Genomic DNA, 17,739 nt, shown 5'->3' with positions numbered 1-17,739 from the left:
TACAGCCAATAAGAGGTGCATCACACGCCCTTTGTGTATTTCTCCAGCAGCTCGCTCACATGCTGCAGCTTTGAGGCCAGATCAGCTAGCAATCTTACTGTGCCTACGCAGTTCTACTTAGTAGCCGACAGCGTCTTCAGGTAGATTGTGAATCCTCTATTATACCGATTCACTTTTTACTGCTGTGAACACTTGATGAGGTTCAATATGAGCAACATACCCCAAGCAAAAAACAAGCATTTAATTCGTAATTTATAGCCATATCCAAATAATATATATGCTCCAAAATATAAAGCCATATTTTCTTATGTATAACTTTTCTTTTTTATACTAATAAAAATCATTTTTTGCTCATACTGAACTTGCTCCTGTATTCACAAAGGTGAACAGTAAATCCCTACGGTGTAGTAGTTTCACTGTCTACCTGAAGCTGCTTTCGGCTACTCCGTAAAACTGCACAGGCACGGAGGAGGCGGAGATAGCCAGCAACAGGAGCGGACGCATATTCACATCGCTTTGCACAACTTGAGCTAAAAAAAACAACCAAAAGCAGCTAAATCGCCTTTCCTAAGACATAATTCGGGGTTATCTTTGTTGCCCTTGGACTTCATCTTACCCCGGTCAGCATCAGAGCAGAGGCGGCAAAACCTGCTGACTTCAGGACCGAGCCCTCCGTGACAAGCCTCCCGCCACCCCAAGGCCGATCGATCAGACAGGTGAAGGGTTGGCTCCCTGTGAGAAAATCCCGGAGAGGGTTCCTCGGCCCCCGGCGGCCACATGGATTGAGCCCCGCTGACAGACAGTGCTACTGATTCTGGCGCAGATCCTGGCAACGGCGCAAATCAACATCTTGGAAATTGCCTGCCAAACAGGCGCTGACTCAGCAACAGAGATACCAGGCGACTCCCTCCTGACAACCGGCAATAGAGCTACCTATTCAGCAGCTGTGCTGTGGACCAGGGTCCTGACTGGCGCGCTACTCCCAGCGTGTAACACTTAACCACGTGGAGGCCCACCTGCAGTCTGCATGCCGTAGCCCAGCACAAAAGTACAAGTCTCAAGCAGGACACCTGCAGCCTGCTATCATGACCCTACAGGACCTCTACAACTAGGCTCTTCTTTCCACAGCCTATTTCTAGCTTCCTTTACAATCCTAGGGGCTGTAGGCCACCAGGAATACCATCAAAGCTACTAAGATCCCCATATCAAGCACCAAAACAGGTGAGTCCTTTACTTATTATTCTATATTTTAGGCCTAACATTAGCTTCATCAACCCTTACCACTGGGACTCTCTCTAAGCACCCTCTACCCTTTTAAGATCAAGTGAGTGCACATCCCATAATAAAGGAACTTAATCTGAGTCTCATATACCCTATACTCAGACAAAGAAGGGACTGTCTATTACTATTATTAATAAACTGACGTTGTATAACCCTTGCATATTTAACTTACCTGCTGATATTAGTACTTGGACAAGGCTAGTAATTTTATTGTGCAGCCGTTCTCTCACCTCCCACTTTCCTGCCCAGCTTGTCTGGGTGGGTCACCTTCCTTTTCCCTTCCTTCGGGTCGTACCCCCTTTTCCCTTAGGTGGGAGATAGGCTTTAGGGAATTTCGTGTATCTCTTGACATATCCAGATTCTAGTATTGCTCATCAAATTGTTTAGGAATTGTGTGCTATTTGTACTTGCTTCCAAGAAGGTTGTAGTTTAGGAGTAGTACTTAAAGTTGAACTAAATCCTCTCTCCCCCACCCCTCCCGCTTAGCTTCCCTGGGGAGAGAGGGTGGGCCAGGTGCCAACTAGGGTGACACATTGGTGTTGAGTCATGTCTTGCCTTTTGTCTTAGTTGTGTGGCATTTGTCTGGTATATAACCATATCTTAGAGCTTTATACACTACATAAGCCAGACCTCCCTCCCTATACTGCCCCTTCATGGCCTAACCATATTTAATTCAACATAAGTCCCCTCTAGACAAACAGACCATCTAGAGGTCTTCTTCCTTATTTGTTCTCTTACATATATCATCTGCACCCGCCAGCGCTGCCCCAACCAAGCAGCTGAGATGTGGTAGTGCCGGAGGAATGTCACCCAGCCCCGCTCCATTCAATGTGAATTAAGGTAATAATTTGGTGCCAACTAACTACTCCAAGACACCAGGTATCCTTCACGCAGCACACTCACTGAGCCTGAGCCCGAGCCCATCCATTAGCATTCTCAACTCGGAAATGCCTCACACATCTAGGAGACACGCAAAGACCCCTACTGCCGCTAAAAATGCGGTCTTTGACCACTTCACCCAACCAGATAAGGACCTGAAAGAAAGTTCCAATGATGGTCTTAGTGACCCAGAATCAATGGGCGAAGATTCCCATCCTAACCTGTGTATATCTACTCAAACAACTTTTGAAAAAAAATGTAATACAAACATGCTTAATCACTCAGGAAATTAAACACAGTTCAGCCGAACTTAGGAAAGACATTTCTGAAATCGGCGACAGAGTAGTCGCACTTGAGCGCAAGCAGGACGACATGGCCACTGACCAAACTACTTTCGTACTTGGAATCTCTAGCCGATCAAGTAACGCAACTTTATTTGAAACTTGCAGATGTGGAGGATAGGGCACGTCGAAATAATGTGCGGTTCAGAGGAATTCCTGAAAATGTTACCCCTGCTGACCTCCAGGGCTATCTACTGGAACTATTTAATGAGCTGTTGGGCCCTCTGGACGTAATGACAAGCACTATGGAGAGAGCGCATAGAGTGCTGCCTCCAAGGACGGTCTCACAAGATAAACCAAGAGACGTAATAGTCTGCTTTCACAGTTAATGCAGGCCACCGTTAAGAAACCAACTCTGAGAAATTTCAAGAAATTAAATTGCTTCCAGACTTATCAGCCAATACTTTACAACAACGTAGAATGTATCAACCTGTCACCAGAGCTCTACAAAAAGCAAACATCAAATACAGGTGGGGCTACCCCATAATAACTCATAATCACTCGTGACAATCAGACCCATGTTGTGTCGTCTTCTTTGCCCGAGGGCAACACCCTTCTTACACTATGGGGGATTCAAAGTGAGCCCGCTCAGGCTCAGCCCATGTTGCAATGCAAACTGCGTGCGTCAGCACCTGAATGGAATGTAAAAGAGCGAAGAAACAAAAGACTACAGAATCAGGAGGCATTTCGGCCTCGCTCTTCACCACCATGAACTCAATTTATACAAAACCTATTTGGAACTTTACCCTTGGGCGCAAACTTATATTTCTGCCCAAAGAGTGACACCTAAGTGCACCACGATTAAAAATGGATACCACCTTAATTTTCAATTATGTTGGCAAAGTTATATGTTTATAATATATTTATGATATTATGGAGCAGGGGGGGGCGTTTCCAGCTCTCTGTTTTGCTCCCTGTTGATATTCTCCCCACCCTAAGGTAGCCCACTCCAGGGTTCCACAGAGGTGGACTATTTTCACCACATACCCCAGATTCCCACCCTCATATTCACCAAAACTGACCCACTCCTTTCCCGTCCTCACCCCTTCCCTGTATTCACCTAAGTACCCAGAAGGTTTACACATATTACATTTCTTAAACTTTCCATGATTGCGCTTAGATTCCTGACACATAATGTGAGAGGCCTAAACTCCTCCTTTTTAAGCGAAGCTTACTAACCCGCTCACTAAATTTCCACAACCCTGACTTGGTGTTCCTCCAAGAAACCCACTGGCAGGAAGACGATCCACATAGACATTACTCTAAAAACTACACGACAATTGAGTATGCTCCCTTCTCCAAAAAAGCAAGAGGAACTGCTATCCTAATACATAAAAGAATAGCTTTTGAACAAATCCAGGTGCTTAGAGATCCCCAAGCTAGATATATATTCTTAGTCTGCAAATTAGACCATGTAACATATATATATATATATATATATATATACTCTAGTCTCGGTTTATCTCCCCTAATACACACCGCCCAAATGCCTCAGAAAAATTCTCCAAGTATTGGAACAGTCAAGGCAGGGTAGAGTAATAATTGCGGGCGACTTCAATATGACCTGGGACAGCAAAATAGACTACTACCTAAACCACAGAGAACCATCATGTGGAACACTTAGCCTTCAAATTCAGAACCCTCATGACCCAATATGGCTACTATGACATATGGAGAGCCCTACACCCAAAAGACAAAGATTACACCCACTACTCCCATCCCTACAAAACATATTCCAGACTTGACTTGACTACATGTTCTGCTTTGCAGAAGCATTGGACTTACTCAAGCGTTCTGTTATCTCACTGTGTCCCTGGTCAGATCATGACCAAGTGACTGATGACATTCACTCCATAAACACCAACAGTCCCAAAGTTCCCTGGCGACTACCCCATCAAATTCTTTCTGACATCCCCTTTAGAGAGGCGCTCCGTAAGGATATAACGGAGCTAATACAACTCAATTACAATTTACAGACCAAAGACAATACACTATGGGAAGCACTCAAGGCCGCAATAAGAGGCTACATTATTCGAAAACAAGCCCATAATAAAAAAAAAAAAAACTGTCAGGTCTATCCCTAGCTCAAACCTTTAGCAAACTTAGGGAATTAGAGTACTTTAACCGTTTAAACCCATCGGAACTCTATTCTATTCAAATGTTAGAACTCAGAACCCATATCAGCCACCTTGAACTAAGTAGAACAAAAACCTCTTCAAATGGAAACAATTATTTTACTATAAAAGTAACAAGGCAGATACTATGTTAGCCAACAAACTACGCCACCGAACCAATGCCTCTCGAATTCATCCAATCAAGCAAAATAGTAAGCTTGTTAAAGAAAAAGGTGGCACTAGCACTACAGTGTTATTAGCGACAGGGTGCTCGATCTGGTTTAATGAGTATGTATACCTTATGAGCTAGAGTGCTTGTGCACAGGGACAAATTGCGGATATAGTCTTGATCACTGAAGGTATTAAGACTAAAAAACGTGCACTTGTTTAGCACTTCTGAACCCCGGGTTAATGAAATTACATACTCAGGATTTGGACCAAAAGAATCTAATCAAAGTTAAAACATAACTTTCATTACAACAAAGGTTTATAAAATCACTGTGTATGTGTGTGCACTTTAAAAACACATAGTCTCGAATAAAAAGATGATTTTAAATTAATCAAACTACCTGGTTTAATTAAAATATATGTAGAGCCTAAATGGGTGTCCACATAAATAGTGTGGATAATATGGGCAGTGGTTACTGAAAATCTAGCTAGTAACTTGGCAAGTTGTACTTTGGCACTTGTATTGGAATATAGTCTTTTTGGATAATTAATCACAAAGAGGCGTGGCTGTTAGATTACAGTACCTAATGTCCAATATGTCAAAATACAAAGCATCAGGGACTACTGATCTCATCAGTTGTGACTTGGTTTAAAGTTATCTAAGTACAAGAAATAGTATACTCTTGATAGTAATTATTGAAATGTTACTTTCGTTCTCATAGGTTGGGAGTAAAGCACAATAAACATTGAATATTTTGTATATTTTACATTCAAGCTTTGTGGATGGTCTGTACGAACCGCTGCATACAGCCTTATTTTGCCTTATTTTGGCATGTAAATATCTAAGTCCTTATGCGAACTATTAAATTGGTAGTTTAGTTTTTGCCACTTGTATCAGTAGGTATCAGTGTTGTGCTTTTACCAGCTTAGTAAGTGATTAGGTAGATGTCAGCTATTATAGCTGGCCTAAGGGTGTCTTTCAATCAAGCCTTATTTTGGCATGCGAATGTCTGACTTCATATATGCATTTTTAGGTTATAAACTTGGTATTTACTAGTTCAATACGTGTGTATCAAAGTTGTATCTTTATCAAATTAATACACTTATGAATAGACATCAACTTGATTGCTAGTCTATAAGCGCAAAAGTAATCATATCTTGTATGTAAATTACTTCTATATAATGTAATTTGTCAATTTTGGTACATCATTTGATAGACATAGGTTTTAAAACTGGCTTATGAGCACCACTGAATAAAGCCTTATTTTGGCAAATAAACTTCAAAGTTGTAGCTATATCGATTTAACATACTTTTGAATAAACATCCACATTGTAATTAACCTGTAAGCACACCTAAATAACGCCTTATTTTGGCATACGGTGCTTAGGGTTTTGAAGTAATATATCTGTTCACTAGCTTGTTCGGGTTTGAGGACGCATATAGTGTGTGAGAATATTGGATTTAACCTTTACTGCCAATGTTACTAATCCCTAAAGTTGATAATAGATTAAACTCCAAGGTTCAAGTTAGTTATAATTTAAATAATTTGAGTTACTATGCCATTTAAAAACGACAAATTTAGGGTATTTTTACACAATACCCCTCCCTGACATGTTTCGCCGATGTTATCACAACACTGATACCTACTGATGCAAGTGGCAAAAACTAAACTACCAATTTAATAGTTTGCATAAGGACTTAGATATTTACATGCCAAAATAAGGCTGTATGCAGCGGTTCGTACAGACCAGCCACAAAGCTTGAATGTAAAATATACATATCCACCGAATAAGAATACACATCAAAACTCTAGCTTATATAATCAATGTTTATTGGGCTTTACTCCCAACCTATGAGAACGAAAGTAACATTTCAATAATAATCAAGAGTGCATGATATACTATTTCTTGTACTTAGATAACTTTAAACCAAGTCACAACTGATGAGATCAGTAGTCCCTGATGCTTTGTATTTTGACATATTTATTTGGACATTAGGTACTGTAATCTGACAGCCACGCCTCTTTGTGATTAATTATCCAAAAAGACTATATTCCAATACAAGTGCCAAAGTACAACTTGCCAAGTTAGTAGCTAGATTTTCAGTAACCACTGCCTATATTATCCACACTATTTATGTGGACACCCATTTAGGCTCTACATATATTTTAATTAAACCAGGTAGTTTGATTAATTTAAAATCATCTTTTTAATCGAGACTCTAGGTGTTTTTAAAGTGCACACACATACACAGTGATTTCATAAACCTTTGTTGAAATGAAAGTTATGTTTTAACTTCGATTAGATTCTTTTGGTCCAAATCCTGAGTTTGTAATTTCATTAACCCGGGGTTCAGAAGTGCTAAACAAGTGCACGTTTTTTAGTCTTAATCCCTTCAGTGATCAAGACTATATTCGCAAGATAGTAAGCTTACCCGAATTCCTTCTCAAATTGGGGAAAGCTTTGCTACATACTATTCAAAATTATATAATATCAAACAAACAGAAACCATAACCCAACCTTGCAGAACCCAACACATGAGTATCTGTCCTCCCTAAATCTTCCTTCCCTTTCCACTGAACAGCGCAAGACTCTCTCGTCTCCTTTTACCCTACTCAAAGTTAAACAAGTTATTAAAAATGTAAAACCTTTTAAATCTCTGGGCCCCTGCGGTTTTCCAGCCCACTTCTATAAGACCCACCTTCAGGAACTATCCCCCCTTCTCCTTCGCCTCTATAACTTGGCAAAGGATGAAGGTAACTTTTTTAAAAAGGAATTCTTAGAAGGCGCTATCATCACTATCCCTAAGCCAGGGGTGTCCAAACTTTGCTCTCCAGAGGTTTTGGAACTACATTTCCGATGATGCTCAGCCAGCATTTATCTAGCTGAGCATCATGGGAAATGTAGTTCCAAAACCTCTGGAGGAGCAAAGTTTGGACACCCCTGCCCTAAGCCCAATAAGGACCCTTCCTTTTGCTCAAGTTATAGGCCCATTTCGTTAATAAATTTAGACATAAAAATGTATTCAAAATTGCTAGCAAACCGGATTTTCAAACTCCTCCCTTTCCTTATTAACCCAGACCAGGTGGGCTTCATCCCTTTTACGGAAGGCCCAGACAACACCAGGCGCCTCCTTAACATTCTCTGTGAATCTACAAAACTAAATAAACCCTTCTCAGTCATCTCCTTGGATGCTGAGGTTTTTTATCGGATTAGATAGGACTATCTCTGGGATGTCCTTAAAGCCTTCAAATCCCCCCCCAGTAGTGGTAACCGCAATCCAAGCACTATATTCCTCTCCCACGGCAACGGTTAGGGGTTTAGGATTCCACTCTTCTTCCTTCCTGATATCCAATGGTACCAGAAAAGGGTGCCCCCTGTCACCCTTATTATTCTCATTAGCCATTGAACTTTTTGCGGAACAGATAAGGGCAGACAAAAAATTGGAGGGCATCACAATATATGGCAAAACACACAAGATAGCGTTATTTGCCGATGACATTACAATCTTTTCGGCAGACCCGGCAAATACTATTCCCAGACTTATGGAAATCCTTGAGACTTTTGGAAACCATTCTTTTTATAAAGGTAACCTATATAAAACCGAAATATATTCCTGGGGCTACACTAACGCGTGCACACAACACCTAAAAGACGCATACAACTTTTATTGGACAGACAAGTATGTAACGCACCTAGGAGTCAAGATCTCCAATAATATCTAGCAGATGATTCAAGACAATTTATCCTGCTACTGGCAGAATTAAGAAATCTGAAACATAAGTGGAACCATAAATCCATATCTTGGATGGGTCGTATAACATCAATGAAAATGTCCTTCCTCCTTAAACTTACCTATTTTTTCTGATGCCTACCCTTAAAGGGACACTGAACCCAATTTTTCTTTCATGATTCACGTAGAGCATGACATTTTAAGCAACTTTCTAATTTACTCCTATTATCAATTTTTCTTCTCTTGATATCTTTATTTTAAAAACTGGAATGTAAATCTTAGCAGCCAGCCCATTTTAGGTTCAGTACCATGGATAGCGCTTGCTTATCGGAAGCTTACATTTACCCACCAATAAGCAAGCATAACCCAGGTTCTCAACCAAAAATGGGCCGGCTCCTATGCATCACATTCCTGCTTTTTAAATAAAGATAGCAAGAGAACGAAGAAAAATTGATAATAGGCGGAATACATTAGAAAGTTGCTTAAAATTGTATGCTCTATTTGAATCATGAAAGAAAAAAATTGGGTTTAGAGTCCCCAGTCATCTCCTATTACAGTTTCAAAATGAATTCACCAAATTTATTTGGCAAGACAAAATTCCCCGGATAGCGCATAAAATCCTGCAGTTTCCCAAGCATCTGGGGGGCCTCGCCTCCCCTTCGGTAAAAAAAAAATATATGAAGGGGCGATGCTCAAACACAACTCACAATGGGGGGTCCTCCAATCCCCCAGTAAGTGGAGGGAAATTGAACAAGCCTCTCTCCCGTACCACATTCACCTTCGAGACTTAATATGGACTCCGACCCACTGCCGTAGAACTCTTGAAATCTCTAACCCCATTATACTAGAATGCCTCAACACCTGGGACAAACTTAGACACTGAGCACTTATATCCCCTCACCCGTCACCTGTAACCTCGATTGCGGGACTCCTAACTGGCCTTCTTAAAACACACGAGAATAGATGGGCACAGCTAGGCGTAAAACAGGTCTCTGACTTTTGGTCCCAGTACCCCCCAGAACACTTGGAAAATTCAGCCAACATTCCCCCATACCTTCACTTTGAACTCTTGCGAATCAAAAGCTTCCTCACTAGCTGGGGCTTCACCCCCTCGTCACAAAGGCCCCTTACCCCTTGGGAGTCCACCTGGCAAAAAGGAGACAGACTTCATAAACCTCTGTCTGCTCATTACTACCTACTAGAAGGTACCTCCCCGCCCGAGCTGGCCCCCCACCTGCATAGATGGGGAAACCCAATTGAACACCAACATCCCTTCCCAATTCTGGCAACACACTGACACTCACAAAAAAAAAATACATTGCATCATGATATATGGTGACTTATTATAAAATCATCTCACACTGGTATTTTGTCCCTACTATAATAGCCAGAATGTACCAGAACGCTTCACCTTTATGCTTGAGAAACTGTGGCCACACTGGAGACCTGCTCCACATCTGGTGGACATGTCCCAATAAGCCTATCTGGAACTCATGCTTCCTCATCCTATCCAAATTGGGTATGCAAGTCCAGAAATCTCCCGCCCTAGCCTTATTGCATATAGGCATACATTACCCAAATGCCAAAGCCTTCTTTGTATATATTTCTTTTCGGCTATCAAAACCAGTATAGCCAGAGCATGGAAGAAAGAATTGCCCCCGGCATGGCCCATGTTAAACACTATGGCTTACCTATACTCAAAGGAAAAATCTATATTTTACTCCTTCAACAAAATTGACCTCTTTGAGCTTGCATGGGCTGATTGGAAAGGTAAGTTCAATACTACATGGTCGCCAACCCCTTAGTATACATCCCCACTCTTTTTCGCGCCTAGTCGCCTCCCCAGTAAACTGTACTTATCCATCAGTTCACATTATGTTACCCCAAATTATCCTCACCCCCTATTGGTTCATACCCCTACTATTAGGTACCTGACCTGCACCAAGTGACCAGTGTCCTTAATTTATCTGAACTAGGAATTATATGTACCTGTTATTCACCTTTCCTTCACTTTTACTGTTGTTATGTTTGATTACAGCAATAAAAACTGTTTAAAAAAAAAAAAAACCTGCACAGGCACAGTGGGATTGCTAGTCAATCCTCAACGCTACAGCACGTGAGCAAGCTGCTTGAGAAATACATGTGTGCATATCTTATTGGCTGTACCACATGCCAGTCAAATGCCAGTGAACTGATAACAGGAAAGGGAATAAAGGAATGTTTAGAGAAAAAAAAAAAAAAAAAAAATATATATATATATATATATATATAATATATATATATATATATATATATATATATATATATATATATATATATATATTTATTATTATTATTATTTTTTAAATTGTGCTACACGGACATATATGAAAGAGGCAGTCTACTTGATTTTTTTATTGTTTAAAAATATAGATATGCCTTTACTTCCCATTCTCCAGCTTTGCATAACCAATATTGTTATATTAATATACTTTATAACCTAGTTTGCCTGTTTCTAAGCCTTTGCAGGCTGCCCCTTATCTCAGTGCTTTTTATTATATTTTTAAATCTTGCATAACAGCCAGGCAGTACTAGTTCATGTGTGCCATATAGATAACATTGTGCTCTCTCCCGTGGAGAATAATAATGGTTATACAAGAACCAGCACTGATTGGCTAAAATGCAAGATTGTAAAAAGCACTGAGATAAGATGCAATGTGCAGGGGCTTCGGTAAAGGTAATCATAGAGCTAAAAAGTATACTAATATAACAGTGTTGGGTATGCAAAACTGGGGAAAGGGTAATAAAGAGATTATCTATCTTTTTAAACAATAATAGACTGCCCCTTTAACCCCTTCATGCCGTTAGGACATTTCATGCCAATCTAACAACACTGGGCTTAAACGCTGTTAGGACAGCATGGAATGTCCTACCTTATATGGCATCCTGCAGCCTCTCCCTTTGACACTAGCAAGAATCTGACTGGGGAGCGTGCCTAGCAGCGCAGACAGTCCCCCATATTCCGATCCTGGCCTTGAAATCACGTGATCGTGTCCATGATTACATGATTTCATTTTTACAGCAAGTGTTAACATTAGAACTTCATTCTAATGTTAACACTTTGATACAGGCACAAAGGGGTTAATATAACCTTTCACATAAGTAAATGTTAAACGGTTGTATTCACCATCACATTAAATGCTTGGATTTCCCTGACTCTTCTTTTAAACTGACACCTCTACTCTAACATTTCATCCCTCTGTTGCTTAGACCTTGCGGCTTTACAATATAATTCTGCTCTAAAATCAACACTTGACAAAGCTCCACCCTCCACAGTTTGCCATGTTTCATATACTTGGCAACAACCATGCCACACCAAACAAACTCGCTATCTTCAGAGATGTTCATTCGCTAAATGTCAGTTTAGAAAATCACGCACCCTTGTTGATTTTCTACATTATAAATTCTTCCTCAGATCATACAAGCTGCCCTTAAGCCAGCAAAACAATCTATTTCCCCTCTCTCGTGTCAACTCATCCATCCAAGCCCAGAAGGCTGTTTGAAACTTTACACTCTCTCCTCTGTCCACCTTCACCTACTACCAAACTCACTGCTCAGATTAACGCTGATCACTTAACAAATAAAATTGACACAATTAGAAAAAACATCTCATCAGCCCTTCTACCCACCCCTTCTATTAATGAAAATATGTTACTTCTCCCTTGTAACAGAAGAAACATAGATTTTGATGGCAGATAAGAATCATAGGCCCAACAAGTCTGTCCAAAATTTCCTAAAAGTATAAACGTATCTTGTTTTAAGGATTGTCTTATGCTTATCCTAGGCATTTGTGAAGCCCCCACAGTGTTTGTTATTTTCACCTCTTGTGGAAGTTTATACCATGAATCAATCACCCTTTCTGTAAAGAAGTACCTTCACAAATTACTCCTGAATCTACTACCCTTCAGCTTGAGATCATGATCTTTTTTATGAAAAATGCTTACAGCCTCAGCTTTACTATCCCCCTTAATATACTTAAGTTACTATCATAGCACTTATTTCCCATTCTCTCCTCTAAGTTAACATATTTAGATAACTGAGCCTTTCATGGTAAGTTTTATTTTTTAGACAATGTACCATTTTAGTAGCCCTCCTTTGCACAGATTCCTGTTTGTTTAAATCCTAGAGATATGGCCTCCAGAACTGCACACAGTACTCAAGATGAGGCCTAACTAGTGATCTGTAAAGTGGCATTGGAACCTTACTATTTCTGCTGCAAATACCTCTAAAAATACATCCAATAATTCTACTGGCCTTGCTGTAATAATTACCAAGTCATTTGTAACAGTCAGTAAAGTGTCATTGAGTCTGATGCCACTACCCCTTCTAACTTCCCCTTGCCTCCAAATTATTGGAACGATTAGTATATAACTACCTAACTCAATTTCACTCAACTAATGCCTTACTTGATCCCTTCCAATCTGGTTTCCACCCTGAACACTCTACAGAAACTGCTCTCACTAAAGTAACAAATGATCTGCTATCAACTAAAGCAAAAGGCCAATACTCCTTTAGTTTTCTTGGATCTATCTGTGGCTTTTGACACAGTTGACCGTCCTTACAAAGTTTACATTCCTTTGGTATCCGAGACACAGCCCTCTCAAGTTTTGCTTCCTATCTCTCAAATGACTGGTTTACAGTTTTGTTTAACAGCATATACTCTTATGCTGTGCCTCTCTCTGTAGGAGTACCACAAGGCTCTGTCTTGGGTCCCCTGCATTTCCCATCTATGCATCCTCCCTTGGAAAAGTTCCTTTGGCTTCTGGTACCACTTATATGTGTATTATTACCAAATCTTTCTTTCCTTTCCTGATATCTCTCCCTCTTTACTCAACCAGATTAACAACTGTTTCTCAGCAATCTCCTCTTGTATGTCTTTGTACTACCTCTAACTTAATCTGTTTAAAACTGAGCGTCTCCCCCCTCCTAAACACTCCATACTTAAAATGTCTCTTACTGTAGGAGACTCTGTTCTCATCTCCTCATTCCAGGTCCGCTGTCTTGGTGTGTCACTCTACCCTGAACTCATATTAACTAACATGTACTAACTTATTTAGTCTGTTATGTATTTGTACCTCAAATCTGTGTCATTGTATAACCCCTACCTTTTTATCCAGTGCTATGGAGTTTTGTGGCACCATACAAATAAATGATAATACTAAGCGTCAATGCATTATTGCACTATTATGTCCCTTTTACTCAGAGACTGTCTCACACGTCATGTAAAGGAGACAACGGAAACTGATAAAGTTGCATGTGCTTGAGTGACATAAAGCACATGCACAAGCTCAGAGGAAATGTAACAGGACCAAGTACTGGAGTTAAATATATAAAAATAAGTTATAGCTTAACTACACTAGATTGCATTTTTTTTAAATAAATGTTCCAAGAAAGAATACCAAGAGAACAAAGCAAATTTAATAATCAAAGTCTATTCACAGGTTGTTTAAATTTACATGCTCTATCTGAATCATAAAAGTTTATTTTTTTACTTTACTGTTGCTTTAAGAAGTCGATATCAGTAACTGCGTTGTAGTTCAAAATGCTCTAATTTAGTACACAGAAATTTAACAGACTTGGCCCTTAAAGGGATACTAAATGCAACATTTTTTCTGTCATGATTCAGATAAAGCAGACCATTTTAAGCAACTTTCTAATTTACTCCTATTATCAAATTTTCTTTGTTCTTTTGCTATCTTTATTTGAAAAAGCATGAATGTAAGCATAGAAGCCGGCCCATTTTAGTTCAGCACCTAGGTAGCGCTTGCTGATTGGTGGCTAAATGTGTATTGTGTCAGCATTCACTCAGTTTGCGTCCTACAAATCCTCATCGGATCTATGAGCAGGTGCAGCAATTTGAATGATTGCTCACAGGGCATGCACAGCATATGTACATATCCCCCTAAAATCTGTTACTAGAAGCATTTTTGCTGACAGAAATATATTGCTTAAATTATTGTATTGCACTTACTGCATATTTTATGTCTCTTTTAATGTATCGGTTGATTTTTTTTTTTTTTTTTTTTTTTTTTTTTTTTACACAAGAGGGAGCTCTACTCCAGAATTACATTTGTATTAGTGGTAAATCACCTTTTATGTTTTGCAGGTTTGGTAGAGAAGTTCCTGTTATACTGAGGAACACAGAAGAAACAGTTTCTATAAATTATGTTGCCAAGAAACAGATGAAACAAGTGAAGAATCCTTTTGGATTAGACATTTTTAATCCAGATGCAGCTTCAGTATCCAGTGAGTGAATATATTGAAAAAATGTATACATCACAATATAGTTAAACAATTTCAAATATGTATCTAGTTGTAACAAATGAAAGATTTAATGCAACACTGAATAGTGCAACGTCTCAATCTCACAATGAAATCTTAGATACATTTTAATGTTGGACCCTGTTGCATTAAAATAAACATCAGATTTATTGAAAAGGCTGATATCTGTGTATGAAGTGGCAAATGGCAAACCAGGAAGAAGTCTGGGCCCCTCTGTCAGCCTACATCATACCTTAGAGAATTCCCATGGTTCTACTGTAAATTTGTCAGGCACATATGCGTATTGGGGCTCCTGGACCCTCTGTTGGCTACATACTCATGTATGATATCAGATCACAACCATGTTTACACCACTATCCAATCTAATTGTCCCAGGGCTAAAAAGGAAAAGTAAATTGTTTGGTTGTGAGCGAAATCCGCTGCACGCTGATTTCAGGCTCTCAGATATCCCAACCACGTTAAAGTAATGGTAAATCCAAGCGTATAACAAACGCTAGGATTTACCATCACTAAAAAAGAAACATTCATTTCTGTCATAATTTCCTAAAAACGCTGTTAAACTCACCCTATCTGTAAGGCAAGTATATCGCTTACTTGGCGTCTCTGGCCGCCCCCAAACTCAGCGCTCTTCTCCAATGAGGTGACGTTTCCCCCTCTAGACCAATAGTCATGCTAGGATGTCAGTTGACACGCACGGCTATTGTTTTAGAGGTTGAAACTAGTGATGCACCGAAATGGAAATTCTGGACCGAAACCGAATCCGAAAATCCGGGATGCACTTGGCCGAAAACCGAAACTGATACCGAAAATGTATTTTTTCAAATTATTTTTTATGGATAATTAGAGCCAATAAAAAAGCCCACACTTTTATTGAAAGTAACACACTAAAATTGGACAAAAATATCTTAAAACAATAATATGCTACACAATAATTTTACCAAGAAAAAAAAAAAAAAACAGGCAAAAAATGCCATTTTCGGCCAAAATGTTTCTGCGACCAAAATTTTGGTGCATCCCTACTTAAAATAATTATAAATATTAATATACTGTATTATTCTTAATTTAGTTCTATGTAACAGAATCATATTTAACAGGTTTTTTTTTTAACAATTATCCAAATAAAGTATAGTCCTAGAAAACTGATATGTAGAACAGTAAGTCAAGTAATAAACTTAAACAGCAGCTCTAGGCTAGCATCACATTTGAAACATGCTACACAATAATTTTACCGAAAATAACAGGCTAAAAAACCCAAGTAGCCAAAAATGTCGTTTTTGGCCGAAACTTTCTGCGGCCGAAATTTCGGTGCATCCCTAGTTGAAACGTCACCTCATTGAAGAAAGTGATGTGTCGTGGGCACTTATAACACTTATTGCTCATGTGCTTATCTGACACCGCGTTAGAGCTACATCGCTAAACCCAAAGGTAGTTATACATATTTTACATTCCAATGTTCTTCACATAGAAGAAAATGTTCTGATTATTTAATTTTTTTAAATAAATATCTACACGCACACACACACACACACACACACATATATATATCATATCCAGTTTGCCTCAAAATAGAAAAAAAAACAGATGCTGCACTCACCGGTCTTGTAGCAAACAAATCCTTTAATGTTATAGTTAAAAGTCCATCAAATAAACACAAATACCCCCAAACGTTTCGGTACCCTCCTGGTACCTTTGTCAATGAGTGTGTAATAGTTCCCCAGCAAAACAGGATCGTTTTGCTGGGGAACTATTACACACGTTTGGGGGTATTTGTGTTTATTTGATGGACTTTTAACTATAACATTAAAGGATTTGTTTGCTACAAGACCGGTGAGTGCAGCATCTGTTTTTTCTCTATTTTGAGGCAAACTGGATATGCTATTTACTTACATGCAGCACCACGGCAGTTACATACAGTTTCATGGAGTGCACCTATTCATTGACTTTTTATATTTATATATTTATATATATATATATATATATATATATATATATATAATTTTGAAAGGCAAAGAACATTTTCTACTATGTAAAGAATATAGGAATTCAAAATATTTACAGTAAAAACTCTGCCTACCTAGATATGCTTTTCAACAAAGGATACCAAGAGAATGAAGTAAACATTAAAATAAAAGTACATTTTAAAAGTCTCTTAAAATTGCACGCTCTGTCTGAACAATAAATGTTTTAATTTGTGACTTTCTTTTTACATTAACATCTAATAACAGTCATTTGTGTTGCGATAAGGTTGGGTGGAAATAACCCTATTTAGTAGAAGATTTTCATTTCTGTCTGTAGTAATCCATCAGGAGACATTTAGATTTGAAAAAGGCTAGTTTTTAGACTGAAATTTGCCATCTAATTTTGTGGGTGGGTGTTTGTGTCTTCATTTTTTTTTTCACTATTATTTTTATTTTTTTATTTCTGGCTTTAGGTTAAGGATAGGGAGGGGCACCTTCATAGTTAGCTTTTTTTTCGGTGGGGGGTCTTTCTGTGGTATTTTTTTATCAGGGACATCTATATCATTTTTAGGTTTGTTATTATTATTTGTAAGATCATGTAACTTTAAAACCATTATGACCCATTAACAGACAAAAGAAATGGCATGAGCCTTCATAGGAAAATGACTTGCATGTGATAGATCTGTTGTATAAACACTTTCAGTAGGATGCAATGGTTCATACTTAACCACAGATAATAAAGGCACATACAAAGCAATACAGGTACAATGGAACTAGTGAAACCCAACAAAAATTATAATAAGGATACTTGAAAAAGCCATTATATATCAGGCAAACCATGGGTTGGACATGGGGTTTTATTTTGCACATTAAAGGGATATGAAACCCGAAACTTTTATTTTGTTGTTCAGACAGAGAATACAATTTTTAAAAAGATTCCAATG

The 17,739-nt window shown here is 38.9% G+C and overlaps 1 protein-coding gene across 1 annotated transcript in view; it reads left to right on the top strand.

The window, feature by feature from the left end:
* Window positions 1-17,739, top strand: part of LOC128643713 (cell growth regulator with RING finger domain protein 1-like) — a gene marked incomplete at its 3' end in the record, with an annotated part of 40,048 nt that overhangs the window by 1,727 nt on the left and 20,582 nt on the right. The window contains exon 2 of the mRNA XM_053696544.1: window positions 14,662-14,801. Coding sequence (XP_053552519.1) covers window positions 14,662-14,801 — 140 coding nt within the window. The remainder of the gene's footprint in view (window positions 1-14,661; window positions 14,802-17,739) is intronic.

This window comes from Bombina bombina, unplaced genomic scaffold, assembly GCF_027579735.1.
Source record: "Bombina bombina isolate aBomBom1 unplaced genomic scaffold, aBomBom1.pri scaffold_610, whole genome shotgun sequence".
Classification (NCBI taxonomy): Eukaryota; Metazoa; Chordata; class Amphibia; order Anura; family Bombinatoridae; genus Bombina; species Bombina bombina.
The sequence above is the reverse complement of the archived record's forward strand: the minus strand, read 5'-3'. Positions and strand labels throughout refer to the sequence as shown.